Source organism: Ascaphus truei, chromosome 2 (genome assembly GCF_040206685.1).
Source record: "Ascaphus truei isolate aAscTru1 chromosome 2, aAscTru1.hap1, whole genome shotgun sequence".
Classification (NCBI taxonomy): Eukaryota; Metazoa; Chordata; class Amphibia; order Anura; family Ascaphidae; genus Ascaphus; species Ascaphus truei.
In genome coordinates, this window is record NC_134484.1 from 401434699 (window position 1) to 401450298 (window position 15600).

The window sequence follows — 15600 nt, forward strand, 5'->3', positions numbered from 1 at the left end:
CTCCGGCTCCCGGCTCCCTACAGAAGGCATATCGCGGTCTGTGTCTGTCAGCGCCCTGCCTGTCTGCAGTGCGGGCGCGCTGACTGAGGGAGCAGGGCCTTAGCCTTAGTTGTGGAGAACAAACTAGTGGAAACATGATTAGCGATAGTCTTAGCTCTTCTAAAGACCAATTTGGGCCCTTCTTCATAAATGGAATGTAGAATTGGATCTGCAGCTAACACTCCCCAATGCTTTTAACTATCTCCCTTATTTGATTAGCTTTATTGTAACGTTGAATAACAAAGAAAGGGGAATGAGAGTGCGTATTTGATTTCTTATGAGTTCTATCTAACAGAACAGATCTATCCATATCCTGAACTTCTAAAAACGCTCTATTTAGGTCCTTCCTCAAGTAACCCCTGGCCTCAAAACGCTCCATCAGATCCTTGGATTGTATAAGAAAATCATCATCATTTGTACAAATTCTCCTCAATCTAATGAGTTGACCTTTTGGGGCTAAAGTGACGTCATCACGCTGACGGTCACGTGGGCGCTAACGGAGCTTGCTGGCAGCCCCCACTACTGGGAGAGTCATTAGTAGCGCTGAACACTCAGTTAGGCTAAGGCCCCGCTCCCAGAGTCAGCGCACCCGCACTGCTGACAGGCGGTGCGCTGAGATACACAGACCGCGATATGCGGTCTGTAGGGAGCGGGAGCCGGAGGTGGGCGGGAGGTGGGAGGTTTGACAGGGAGGGGGGGCGTGGCTTGAGCGGAGGGACCCGCTACTCTCCCCCCCCTCCCTCCACGGACTGCAGGAGGGAGCTGCTACTCTCCCCCCACTCCCTCCATGGGCTGCAGGAGGGACCCGCTACTCTCCCCCCCCCTCCCCGGACTGCAGGAGGGAGCTGCTACTCTCCCCCCACTCCCTCCACTGGCTGCAGGAGGGACCCGCTACTCTCCCCCCCTCCCTCCACGGACTGCAGGAGGGAGCTGCTACTCTCCCCCCACTCCCTCCACGGGCTGCAGGAGGGACCCGCTACTCTCCCCCCCCCCCTCCACGGACTCGGGCTGGAGCACTCATACATACACACATACACACAGGCAGGCAGGCAGGCACTCACGCACTCATACACACACACGCGCGCGCACACACATGCAGGCACTCACGCACTCACACACACACACACACACACACACACACACACACACAGACAGAGGCAGGCACTCAGGCACACACATACACACACACACACACACACACACAGACAGACAGGCACGCACGCACTCAGACACACACACAGACAGGCACGCACCTGCTTTCACTCCACACTCCTCCCCGCTCCCGGAAGCCTCTCCTCCTCCCGAAGCCTCCCCTCCCCATTGGCTCACAGCCACACCACGTGACGCGTCAACGCTAGGAAACACCATTCTCTTGTGTCTCCTAGCGGCTGACGCGCCACAGCGTGTAGTCAGCTGTGCCGCCAGGGGGGACCGGGACCGGCTCGCGAGGATTCCCCTGCTGGTGGGGAACTCGCTACACTGCCGCCCGCGCCAACGAGCGCAGCGGGACCGAGGCCTTAAACTCATCGGGCATTAACCATACTGCCGTTTTTACAGCTGCAACTATCAGGTTGTATTGTTTCTGCATATATTACTATTGTTGCACACCAGCCCTTAAATACCTACCTGTTTGCTTATTTAAGTGATGCATTACGCACGAGTAGGGCTCTTACTAAGGTGATTTATTATTATCACAGCAGTGTGTATTCCTGTTGGGGTGCAGCAGTGTTAATTATTAAGTGTGGTCAGTGTTCTTCTATGTGGTATTTTACCTACTGATACTTACTATTCTGCAATTGAGTTAGGTGAAGTGATTTTGCAGGGTTTAATCTGTTTGAATTCTCCTCATTTAGATATTTTCTATGGGGATGAATAATACTATATAAAGGTCCAATTAACCCCTGTCATCATCTGACTGCTCCTTATTTGCCCATTAGGGGATCTTTTTAGTTTATGTATAATAGTTGTAATTTTATGCATTTCGCCGGGTTTTATTTTGTATTAAAGTTGTCATTATTGTCTGTTTTACCATAGAGTAGCTTAGTGATTCTTCTTCCTGTTGGTCTACATCAATTGAGTATATTATTGGTACCAGTTAATTTAACTGGCACTTAAAGTTACATTTTAGACTAAGGAATGAGTGCAGTTGTGAGGGACTTTTGTGACCTCTCTTGGTCACTTTGTGTGTTTTTGTGTTTAATTTTTCCTCTGCACCTCCTTTATCCTTTTGAGTGAGGAGAGCAAGGTTTTTCTTTGTGTCTGTTTCTGTCTTCATGTTGTAGGATTGCAGTTGTCCACCAGGCGTACGACCAAGAAGAAAACTACAACTCTAAAATACATTGCAATGCAGGACCCTCCCATTTCCTGGTTAATCCCTATTTAAACGTCAGGAAGTCCTATACTCCTGGCGTTGCAACTTTTCTCCCGACTAGTTCACATCTACTCCTGTTTTCCTGCCAAGCTAAGCACTCTGCCTGATTCCCTTGTGTTTTGACTTCGAACTTCCTCTGGACTTCACCTTTGTCTAACCTCTCAAGTACCTTACTGCAAGATTGTGTATGACATCGGAAATGGTACTGGACATTAACTTTGCCTAACCCTGAAGTTCCTTGCGGATAAACTGGTTTTCCTGTGACTCTGTTTTCTGCCTTGTCCTTTTACTCTGGGTTTTCCATCCTGTTCTGTCATCTCCCTAGTGTTAACAGACAGCTAATTGTTCATTGGCCCTTGTGACGGTGAAGGGGTTAACCAAGTTCACTAATAAAGGTCAAGCCCACTTGGTTACTCCTAATCCATGTTTGAGGTCCTAGAGTGTCAGCTCTTGGACCCGACTGTCGTATATGCATTGCTGTGTGCAAATGATGCGTTAATAAAGATTTTTTATGTCTGTTCCTTTCCCAAGGAATAAAAATAAAAATATTCAACAACAGCCCGTGTCTTTTACAACTGTAGCTCAACACATTTTGCAATAGTTTCTGAAAACAAAGACCAGGAGATTTCTAGGCGGTAAGTTTCAGGGTGGGTTTGTCAGAGAAAGTCTTTACAGAATGTGGCTATGTATTGGGGGTCCAGAGTTATAGGATACCCCAAAAACCTATCCGGGAATCAAGTGAGATTCTCGGGTATGTTAAAGCACATTGCTGCAGTCAAACTCTAATCTTGGGAATGTTTTTGCGGCTCATCACAAGTGTTCCTACTTCAGTACAGACGGGACAGGTAAATGGGACGTGAGGGGTTAATGTATTCCTGCAACCTACACAGGTCTCTAGTATAATGGGAGTTGCCCAGGTAGATGCCCATCTAAGTTATAAAGCTATAAGGGCTAGTATTGTGTGTAGAACATTAAAGTTAGTTTCTATAGTGTGGCCAGGTATACGGTTAACAGGATGAGGGAGAATATTCATCTTATTCTATCCCTGACACCAGAGTGAGAAACTTCTACAGTTTTAAACAAAACATCAGACACAGGGAAAAGTATATTTTATTAAAGGTTTACATTAATACGGTTATATGCAGTAACCTGTGAATGAACTGTGGGGTAAATATGAAAGTCCCCAAGGTTTATATTTTTATTAAAGTAATGTTCAGAGGGGGACATCTAGTATGGATAAAAATCAATTTGCATGGGAGACAGAGTGGCTACTCCGCCCTCTAAGCTTCAAAGGCAATCCAGGATATGGAAGTGTTAAACCATTTGTTAACAAGGAGGGGTAAAGGAAGAAACTTCAATAAGCCATCCTGGCAAGTTGTCAGCCTTCCCAGACTTTGAGGCACTGAGCCGGCAGGGGGCCTTGCATGACAAGTGGGTAAAGCTGGCGTTTGTCGCACATGCCCAGTTGCTATGCTGAAGCTCCCAGTGCCAGGCTACACAGTACTGGCAAGCATGTGAGTGGCTCAGCCTGGTTACTAGGGAGATTGCTCAGGCATTTTGAGTGGGCTGCAGTTTTTCTTGGAATGAACCCCAGAGGTATTATAAATCCTGACACAGCTCAGATTAGTCAGATTCAATGTGTGGTCAATGATTTCCAGGTTCTCAAGATTCCGAGCAGTTTCCATTTCCCTGCTTCAGCACAGCCTGCCTAGAAGCTGTGCAGTTACAAGCCTATTGGGGGTAACTTCGGGAGGTGAAGTCCCTAAATCTAGGAAAGATTAGTTTTGTATCCCAGTCCCAAAATAAGTGTGTCTTTCTTCTGTATTTTGTGTAACATTGTGTGTTTGCCTATTTTAAGGGAATAAATTACAATTTATTTCATCACTCGTTTTGCTCAATGAAATGATCCCGGTAAAAGGGTGTATTTTGCCTGGTCTCCCGTGACAGCCCTAAAAGCAGCCCTGTCATGACTCATGAAATTTGCTAGAGTCTAAAGCATTAGGGCTTTGTCTCAAGCAGAATGAGGTAAATTGCATGCTAAACCTGGTCATAATCCTGGCCTCCCTGTATCTTAACTGCGCCCCTCAGTGGCATATCCTTGCACACTTTTGTCATAAACCCACCCCCGGTAGACTCTGGATCCTCTGCTCCTGAGAAGAAGGTTCTTACAAAATTTTCACATTTTAGGCTGCTTCGCAAGTTCAAGAGTGGGGCAAATGTGAAAGATCTGTTAATGTGTCCATCGTATGGTTTTAGATATGTAACTCTTTATAAGAATAGTACTGAGTAACAATAATTTACAGTATAACGGTTGAATCTAAATCTACATTTCCTAAACCTTACCTAGTGCAATTAAAGTTCCTACGACTCAGTGACCCAGTCATTGCCATACTGCTTACCTCCCTAACTCTATTTTGTCTTCAGGCCATATGCCACAGACCTGGAAAACTGCAAGAGTTGTCTCTGTCTTCAAAACACTGTTTCCAACTACAAATCAATATCCCTTCTCCCAAAACGGTCCAAAGTTTTGGACACATGTTCCCACTCCCAAGAAAGTGATTACCATACCAAGACAAAATTTCCTTAGCCAATTCCAATCTGGCTTCTGCCCAAACCACTCCACGATAACTACTCTTTTAAAAGTTTGCCATGAGATCCAGTGTGGAATGGAACTGGGACAACTCACTGGTTCAATATTCCTAGATTTTGCAAAGGCTTTGATACTGTTGATCATGTTACCTTGTTAAACAAGTTTCAGTGCTCTGAAATAGGGGAATATGCTTTAAAATGGTTTCAATCATACCTATTGGGTAGATCCCAATATGTGTCTATCTCAGGATCTAACTCCAACCCCTTGTATGTTACCTGTGGGGTCCAGCAAGGCTCTTTTCTGGGGCCCCACTCTTTTACATCTTTATTAATGATCTAACAACAGGTTGTATGGCAGCATCAATACACATGTATGCGGATGACACAATCTTATATGCACGCAGCCCTTGCCTCTCTGAACTTGGACATGTACTTCAATCTGATTTTTGAAGACTTGAAAATGGATTTCCCCAAAACAAATTGTTTTCAAACACAGACAAAACCATAACAATGGTATTTGGAACTAATAATAATAGCATTTTCTTGGATAGAGCTGCTAGTTTTACGTAGCGCTTTACAGACACATTTTTGCAGGCACAGGTCCCTGCCTCATGGAGTTTACAATCTGTGGTTTTGGTGCCTGAGGCACAAGGAGATAGTGTGACTTGCGCAAGGTCACAAGGAGCCAACACTGGGAATCTGGGTTCCCCTGCTTCAACTGCAATTCAGTGTCTTTATTCACTGAGCCACTCCTCTCCTTAACTAAGGCTAAATTTCAAAAGATTCCAATCCCCTAGCTACAGATCAGAACCAACTCTAACACCATTTTAGCTCCTGTCACTAGTTGTAACATTTGACCTGCATATTGATACTCTGACATCCAAAAATGATGCCAAACAGGGTGCACCTTATTGTAACAAATCCTCCTTAAGCTCGCTGGTCAGAAAGTACATTGTAAAACAGATGCTATGCCAATTATAAACTATGGGAACAGAGTATATGGTATAGCACCCCTAACTCACATGAGCAAACTATATATCCTCTACAACTCCATACACTGTCCTACACTGTAACTACTACAATAACAACTGCAAAATGCTCCAAAACTAGATTGGCTATCTCTAGAGTCCAGATCCCAAGTAAATTTTTCCTGTCTTGTCTTCAACTACTTTCTGGGCAAGATATCCGCTTAGCTTAACAAACTCCTCTTCCTTACCACACACAACATGTATCCATTCCCAAAAGATTGTTCATGGTCCCAAGGTTCAACAAAGAATCCGGTTGCTCCTCCTTATCTTATCATGCACCTCACATTTGGAACAATCTACCTGAGGCTATCAAAACTGTCTCCAGTTTATGTTTTTCCAGGAATTCAGCTGCTATTGTCTGTAACTGTTACATACCCCCATAATCATTCAATATCTCTAACGGTACATGAATACTCTGTAAATTGAATGTATAACCTCTATATAACATTTTTTTAAATACATTTTTTTTAAGCACTGAACGGTATATATTTATTTTTGTTTTTTTACACCATCTTGCTATGCACTCAAATTCTAAACTGACATTACAAGTGCATGTAAACAAACTGCTGATTTCTTCAATACATTTCTCCACTAAATCTTACCACTATATTTAACATTAGCATTCAGTGGATCTTTTAAGCAAACATTTGGGTACTCTTTACAAACATGGTTTAAGTGCCATGAATTTATATCACTTGGTAAAGCAAATATTATTCATCATTTATTGTAGTAGGATGTGACTTTAGGGGGCAGCCAGTCTTCATTATAAAGGTGAAGCATGAGTGGTTACCCCTGAAAACCATGGGTCCCTGGTAGCTGAGTAGCTCCATAAGCCAGGGACACTGTATGTATCACCTAAAACCTGTCCTGATTGTGTGTTACCCTTATCCCGTTATGTAATAAACATGGATTTCGGGAGTGGGAGTTTCAAGGGGGATATTTGGGTAAAAATGTTATTTAGATTCTGTTTAGGAGTTCGGGGGACAAAGTAACCGGTTGTCCCATAATTCTCCCTGACGTGAAGGCAGGGTCTGTGGGCACGCAAGATGAATTATACTGGGGCTACACAGTGTCCCCCAGAATCCTGGTTTTCAACCCCAAGTATCCCAGACCCATTTCCCTCATATGTATAATGTTCCCCAAAAGTTATAAGTTTAATAAAACAGTGTACAGCTCAACTCCGTTAAAGCGTGGTCCTCGGAAGCCACCCGATCCGACCACGCTATAACTGGAGTCGCGCTAATTGAAAAAAAAATGGACGCTGCGCGCCCCATCAGGAGCAGGGGGGAGATGGAGTGAGGCGCCGGCAGCCCTACATGGCCCCTGGCATCCACTGTAGTTCTCCCAGCATTCCCCGCACTCCCCTCAGCAGCTCCGCACTAGCCAACCATCCTCCAGCCATGCACTGATCACCCCCAACCTATCCCCCCCAGCTTCGCACTGATCCCTGCACTGCCCCCCTCCCCCCCAGCCTTGTGCCGATCCCCGCACTGCCCACCCCCAGCCTCGCGCTGATCCCCGCACCGACCCCCCAGCCTCACGCCGATCCCCAAGCCTTGCACCATTCCTCCCCCCCCACCAGCCCCACGATGCCCCCAAAGGTGGGCTGTGACACCAAAGGTAGGGGAGGGGGCTGTGTGTGGTGTGTGGTGTAAGTGTCTGCAGTGTGCTGTGAGTGTGTGCAGTGTGCTGTGAATGTGTGCAGTGTGCTGTGTGCTGGGGCTGTGTGTGCTGTGAGCGTGTGCAGTGTGTGTATGCAGTGTGTTGTGAGTGTGTGCTGTGTGCTGTGAGTGTATGCAGTGTGCAGTGAGTGTGTGCAGTATGCTGTGAGTGTGTGCAGTATGCTGTGAGTGTGTGCAGTATGCTGTGAGTGTGTGCAGTGTGCTGTGCGTGTAGGCAGTGAGCGGTGTGTATGCAGTGTAATTTTAATTTTTTTTAATTCGGGGTCCATGCTCAAACCGCGTTATATGCAGATCCGCGTTATAAATTTGGAAAATTGGGTACAGGGGATAAAGGGCTTATGTGTTTCAGATAGAAATAGAGCAGCTTTAACATCACTTTAACATCAGCGAACGGCAGCAAACGGCTCACGCCCTTTGGCTGCCCTTCAGCTGCGCCAAAGACTGTGCGCCTTTGGAGCAACGCAGAGGTACGCTGGGTGGGTGAAGTTGAATCTGGTGCGTCTGTGAACAAAAAGATCTTTTCTTTGTCCCCTTGGCTCATTAACATTCCAGTGGGTGGGGTTGCCGATTCAACAAAGAACAAGCACATGTTAACCCTTAGCACGCTGGTCCTGTGCAGAGGGGAGCAGTTCTTGGGGGGCCCTCATCAGGCTGTGCGCCTTTGGAGCAACGCAGATGTACGCTGGGTGGGTGAGGTTGAATCTGCTGCGTCTGAACAAAAAGATATTTTCTTTGTCCCCTTGGCTCATTAACATTCCAGTGGGTGGGGTTGCCGATTCAACAAAGAACAAGCACATGTTAACCCTCAGCACGCTGGTCCTGTGCAGAGAGGAGCAGTTCTTGGGGAGCCCTCATCAGGCTTTGCATACCGCATATATTAATCTCTATACAGTCAGCCTGGGCATCTACTGTACATAGGTGCCGGGATGTGTATCAGATCGTGGATCAAATGGGGAGAAGGGAAGTCCAGAGGTGTCGGAACAGTTTGGTGAGTGGGGAAGGACGGAGTATTGGGTCTGGAGAACAAGAGCTTCCCACAGGGAAGACACTTAGACTGCCAGACCTGGTGGAGCCTGCCCAGCAGGAGGCAATGATTTGGCTGGGGGAAGACACTGCTCATAGGCACGATTCCCATTGGCCAATTCCTATTTCCTGCTCACCCGGCTTTTTGAGCCAGCTCGATAGCCCCCCTCCTCTGATGTCAGCAGCCAGATGAGCCCCCATTCTGATTGGCTGGCTGAATAAGTATCCGTCCTCTGACTGGTCGCCAGCCCCTGCTCCATGTTAGACATAGAACACAGAGGTCTATGTAAGGGGACTGTCCGATCAGAGAACCAAACGCTTTCAGGTTTAGGTCAGGGAGGAGATGCGGGCTTTTCAAAGTTGCTCTGTTGCGAATATCAGAACAACTAGCTTCATTTTTAGCCGGAAAAGCCTGCGTAGCTGAGACTAAAGGGCCAATGCAACTGTAGAAGCCTTCATAAAACAATCGCCGGGCTGTTTATGCCACCAGTTTTTTGAGCGTTGCTATCATGGTATTCAGAAAGCCTTGATTACCTGTGATAGCAAAATTCACAAAACAGGCGAGTAGCCGATGACGTGATGATTGCCTCTCCCAAAAGGCCTGACCAGGCGATTTGTTTTGGACGGCTGAGAGAGCTGCACAGAGAGAGCCGCCTCTCCCTGCGCATATCTCGCCAGAGATCAAATGTTTTTAATATAAATGCTAATGCTATAGATGAGCAAGGGGTCTCCAGAGAAGAAATCGCTGTGATCTCAGGTCTGGGGACACCCTGCTTCCCGAGATACAGGTCCCGTTATAGGGTGCCGGTATCTCCTATGTATTTTATTGCCACGGTCACATGACGTGAGACATTTAAATACATAGGCGATACCGGCATCCCATAACGGGGCCTGTATCTCGGGAAGCAGGGGGTCTCTGGACCTCAAATCAACGCGGTTCTGCTCCAGAAACCCCTGCTCATCTACACTAGTATTAAAATTGATATTAAAACAGCTTCATTATCTTACCACCTAGCCGCTAAGGCAATGAAGGGATTAAACCTCAATAGCCTGTTTCTTGGGGCAGAGGGAGTGGTTGACGGGGTAGTAGTCCCAGGGTGGGTGCTTAGGCCTGCGTGGAAGGTTGCGGGAGGAGTTAACCCCTTCACTACCATAGCAGTGGGAACCGCTATGGTAATGAAGGGGTTAACCAGTCCCGCTACCCCCGGAAGGCCTAAACATCCATCCTTGGGGCTTCTACTCCCTTCACCCAATCCTTCTACCCCCAAGAAACAAAAATGAACACAACAACCCTACTACCCACCTCCTCTACCCCCAACAACCCCCCCAAAGACATACAGTAATGGGCAAAATTACTATTATCCACATATGTATAATAGCTCATTTGCCCATTATAAAATCAAACATTAGCCAGCCAGCATTAATAAAGTAAATAAAATGTACAATTACCCCTGCCATCAAGAAGGGCATCATCGTCAACATACTCCAGGTCCATGTCCTCCGATGCCAGCAAGAATACAAGAAAAAAATACAATCTAATGGCCCCTAACCCCTTAATCACCTTAGCGGTTAATAACCACTACAGTAATTAAGGGGTTAACCCCTGTCCCCCACTACCATCCCGGGAGGCCTAACCACCCACCACGGCCCCACTATACCCACCCTGTACCCATTGATTGGCACAGTGGTATATCATACCCATATAATATGGGCATGAAAAGCCACTATATCACTCAATGGTCAAGCTAATCAAAATAATTAAGGCCAAAAATACACAATAAACAAAGAAATAGACATGCACCCAAACACCCCAGCAATAAAAGAACTAAAAAGCCTCAACAGCACATCAATTACATCAGGCGGGCGCAACCTTTTTTCCATGCGCCTCCCTGCCGGCGGTTCCCCTCTCTCCGCGCCCCCCTCCTCCCCCGCTTACCTCAGCTCCAGTGGGATGACTTCTAAGACGCCACCAGAGTCAAGGTAAGTGAGGTTTACAGAGGCCTTTGCCGCTTCCCTGGAACTTAATTTAAGTCCCTTTGGGAAGCGCACGGGGCCTCTGTAAACACCGGGCCCCTCCGCAGTCAGTCTCACGCCCCCGTTTGTGCACCGCTGAATTACATTAATCTATCACTAAAACAGCAAAAGAATTACAATAATGTTATTCCAAAACATAAGAATACAAATAAATAAACACCTATCCAAACATTAAATTAAATAAAACCAATAGCCAACAAAGCAAATAATTCATTTCAAACGCTAACCAATCCTAAAAAATACAAAAACAAGCCATCCAAATTCAAAACAATTTATTCCAAACAATAAACAGAAATCAAATGCACTATTATCCATATGTGGATAATAGTAATTGTGCCCATTTCTGTACTGTATGTGTTTGGGTGGAGGGTTGAGGAAGTGGTGTCACGATGACACCAACTTTATCAACACATTTATATTTCTGGGTACTTGATTGAACAGAACAAGTTGCAAAATAAATTGTGATTTATTTCCTTAATAGAAAAATACACGACATCTGCAGAATACACGTAAAACAACACTTACTGGGATAAGGGAACTAAATAAATTGTCCTTGGAACGAAAGAAATTGTCCTTTGCTTGCAAGTGCAAGAAATGCAGCCTTGGTTTTAAAAGTCATGTGGTTGTGTTGTTATTAACCCCTTCACTCCTGGACCAGTTGCTGCTGTGCTGGAACAAAGTCTTGCATCTTTACATCATGGATCAAAATTCAGGAATCACACTGGGGATACCTGGGGAGCCACAGTTATAGACTGCCCAAAGCTATCTTTAACATGTGGATCCAATCCCCTTCGGTGGAACAAAAAAAACCACGAATAGCCAAGTTACCCACAGTTCATAAGACCGATTAAAAGGGCTGTCCGGTGGGTAGGGCGCATGGGTCAGGTTCACGCCCATGCCACTTAGCATACCTGGGCTACACCCATATCTTGGCACCACTGAGTCTTATTTTTGACCCAGAGATGTCAATAGACTGTCATCTGTGATACCTCAGAATGCCAGCCATGTATATATAATGGGTTTCTGAGTCTTTTCATAAATGACACTCTTTTAGACAAGAAGATGCTAATCATCTAGATCCCTTTAAGGCTCCATCATAAAAATACCCCAGCTCATTCACCCATATCACAGCTGGATGTCCAAGTAATTCCTGCTTGGACTTACAAAAAATTACCTCCTGCCTTACATTTAAGATCTGCCATCATGTGTCGGTTAGAGGGTATGGCAAGCAATGCATCTTGTCTTTTACCCTTGCAGGTAGGGAATGGCCTGCAAATGGGGGATAAAAATGGCTGTGACAGGGCAAACACAGTAATGCATAGCAAATAAGTTTAACCCCTTCCTTCCCCGTCACAAGTGGGTAGTAGTGTTGTAAATATTTATTGTGGGTAGTGAGGAAGTTGGCATTTGGTGGGTGTTTATATCTACCGGGTGTGTACAGGGAGGGGTTAACACCATCCGCAAGGCTTAAAAACCAACCAAGGGCCAAATACCACCTTCACCCACCCCGCGACCCACAATAAAGATGGCACTGGTAGTTAACCCCTTAATTTCCTTAGCGGCTAGCCGCAAAGGTAATGAAGTTGCCTGTAAATGCATTTTTATTGCATGGGATTCATGCCGGGGGTCTTCGGTTCTGATATTAGTGTGCATCAGCTCCGGGGAATCCCGGCATGAATCAAAAAGCATTTTTTTTTAAAGTCCTCTCTCATCGCCTTTTCAGCAAGTTCTCTCCAGCCTCACGCAAACTTTTCCTGGCGTGAGGATTTTGGGAGAAACTCGCTATTCTAGAGCCACGATAGGCTTCAGTAAGCTAATCGAGGCTACTAGAATTGAACGAGTTTCAGAACCTGCCGATAAGTGGATTACCGGCGTTTTGTTTTTTTGAGGGCTGAAAAATTGGGCGATTTATGCCTTTTTAGCAAACTTATTGAGGCTTGCTGAATAGCAGTAGGCATTTTGACCTATAAGTGCTCGATAAGTGGCTTATCAAGGCTTATAGCATAGGCCCCTCAGTCCTGCATTTTTCGGCCAAGTTCTATTTTCCACTTTGCTCGCGGTTAGTGGATATAGCCAGGTATCTTCCCGGAGGAAGGTACTGTGAAGTTTCTGGACCAGGGCCAGACAGGTTAAGCCTTCTGAAGCAGGCACCCGGCACCTAGTTAGGCTAGTGTCTCCCCCCACACCCGCAGTTAAGTGTATACAGTTAGGTCCGCAAATAATTGGACACTGACACAATTTTCATAATTTTGGCTCTGTACGCCACCACAATGGATTTGAAATGAAACAACCGATATGCAATAGAAGTGCAGACTTTCAGCTTTAATTCAAGGGGTTGAACAAAAATATCGTATGAAACGTTTAGGAATTGCAACCATTTTCATACAGAGTCCCCTTATGTCAGGGGCTCAAATGTAATTGGACAAATTAACACAATCATAATTTTTTGTCTTCAGCAAGTGAAATGCAGGCTCGATCGGATTAAGATCAGGTGATTGACTCGGCCATTGCAGAATATTCCACTTCTTTGCCTTAAAAAAACTCCTTGGTTGCTTTCGCAATATGTTTTGGGTCATTGTCCATCTATAAAGTGAAGCGCCGTCCAATCAACTTCGCTGAATTTGGTTGAATGTGAGCAGACAATATATCCCTATACACTTCAGAATTCATTGGGCTGCTTCTGTCACATCATCAATAAACAGTAGTGATCCAGTGCCATTGAAAGCCATGTTTGCCCATGCCATCACACTGCCTCTACCGTGTTTTACAGATGATGTGGTATGCTTCAGATCATGAGCTGTTCCAAGCCTTCTCCATACTTTTTTCTTCCCATCATTCTGGTACAGGTTGATCTTAGTTTCATCTGTCCAAAGAATGCTGTTCCAGAACCGGGATGGCTTTTTTAGATATTGTTTGGCAAAGTCTAATCTTGCCTTTCTATTCTTAAGGATTATGAATGGGTTGCACCTTGTGGTGAACCCTCTGTATTTGCTCTCGTGAAGTCTTCTCTTTATGGTAGACTTGGATAATGATATGCCTACATCCTGGAGAGTGTTCTTCACTTGGCTGGATGTTATGGAGGGGTTTTTCTTTACCGTGGAAAGGATCCGACGATCATCCACCACTGTTGTCTTCCGTGGACATCCAGGCCTTTTTGTGTTGCAGAGCTCACCAGTGCGTTCTTTTTTTCTCAGAATGTACCAAACTGTTGATTTGGCCACTCCTAATGTTCCTGCTATCTCTCTGATGGATTTTCTTTTTTTTGCAGCCTAGGTATGGCCTGTTTCACTTGCATTGAGAGCTCCTTTGACCGCATGTTGTGGGTTCACAGCAATAGCTTCAAAATGCGAATGCCACACCTGGAATCAACTCCAGACCTTTTACCTGCTTAATTGATGATGAAATAACGAAGGAATAGTCCACACCTATCCATGAAACAGCTTTTGAGTCAATTGTCCAATTACTTTTGGTCCCTTGAAAAAGAGGGGGCTACATATTAAAGAGATGTAATTCCTAAACCCTTCCTCCGATTTGGATGTGAATAACGTCAAATTAAAGCTGATAGACTGCACTTTAAGCCCATATTCATTATTTAACTGTAACTTGAATTTATTTTGGTACACAGCCGAAATAACAAAACTTGTGTCAGTGTCCAATTATTTCCGGACCTAACTGTATTCCTCTGTATTTTGTGTATCATTTGTATGTCCACTGGTCAATCCAGAATAAACCTTCTTTTATTCCACGACCTTATTCTGTCTAGTGAATTGATCCCAAATGGTAAAGTGTAAAAAGTACTGGTCTCCCGTGACATACTACATTACTTACTTGCCACATCAGATCCAGCTCCTGCTTCACTGACTCCTAGACAAGCAACCACATCGCCAGCTATAGTTGGTGCAAGAAACTGACGTTTCAATTCATCACTGCCAAACCTATGATAAGAGAGAAAACAAATATTTACTATTTAAATAACTTTTCTATAATTACTCTGACATACTGTAAAGTACATAGAAAGAGAAAATGCGATGGCAGATAAGAACCACTTGGTCCACCTTGTCTGTCCATTTCCTATCTGCTGTAAAACCTCAGTGCCTATTTGATCCTCCACTTTTTTTAAATTTGACCACAGCCGAATGTGTACAGTATCCCAAGTATATTTTAATTCCTTTACTCCAGGGGTGGGGAACGTCAGGCCCGAGGGCCGTATAAGGCCCTCGAAATCATTTTGTCTGGCCCTGCTAAGGCAACTGCTATAACCGGGGTCGCGCTAATTTTTTAAAAAATGGCCGCCGCGCGCCCGATCGGGAGGAAGGAGGAGGTGGTGTGAGGTGCCGGCAGCCCTACACGATCCCCAGCAGCCACCGTACTAGCCCCAGCAATCCCCCAGCAGCCACCGTACTTCCCCTACAGCAGTCCCCGCAGCATTCCCCGCACTTCCCCCATGCTTCTCCAGCAGTTCCCCCGCACTTTCCCCAGCATCCACCCTACACGATCCCCCCAGCAGCATCAGCAACTATCAGAGGTAGGGGGGCGGGTTTCTGTGTGCCTTCATGCCTGCTGTGTGCCTGCCGTGTGCCTGCCTGTCTGTGTCTGTATGGCCCGCGAACGATGTTATAAATATCCAAATGGCCCTTGGCAGAAAAAAGGTTCCCCACCCCTGCTTTACTCTATTAGCCTCTACCACGTCTGCTGGGAGGTTATTCCACAAATCTACCACTATTTTAATCAAGAAGTACTTCCTCACATTTCCCCTTAGCCTGCTGCCACCCTCCAGTCAGAGAATTACCTCTTGATCTAGCACACCTCTTTCTTTGGCATATGTTTCCCTCCT

The 15600-nt window shown here is 45.6% G+C and overlaps 1 protein-coding gene across 1 annotated transcript in view; it reads right to left on the reverse strand.

The window, feature by feature from the left end:
• Positions 1–15600, reverse strand: part of LOC142487653 (putative acyl-CoA dehydrogenase 6) — a 217649-nt gene that overhangs the window by 43673 nt on the left and 158376 nt on the right. Inside the window, exon 4 of the mRNA XM_075587331.1 lies at positions 14595–14701. Coding sequence (XP_075443446.1) covers positions 14595–14701 — 107 coding nt within the window. The remainder of the gene's footprint in view (positions 1–14594; positions 14702–15600) is intronic.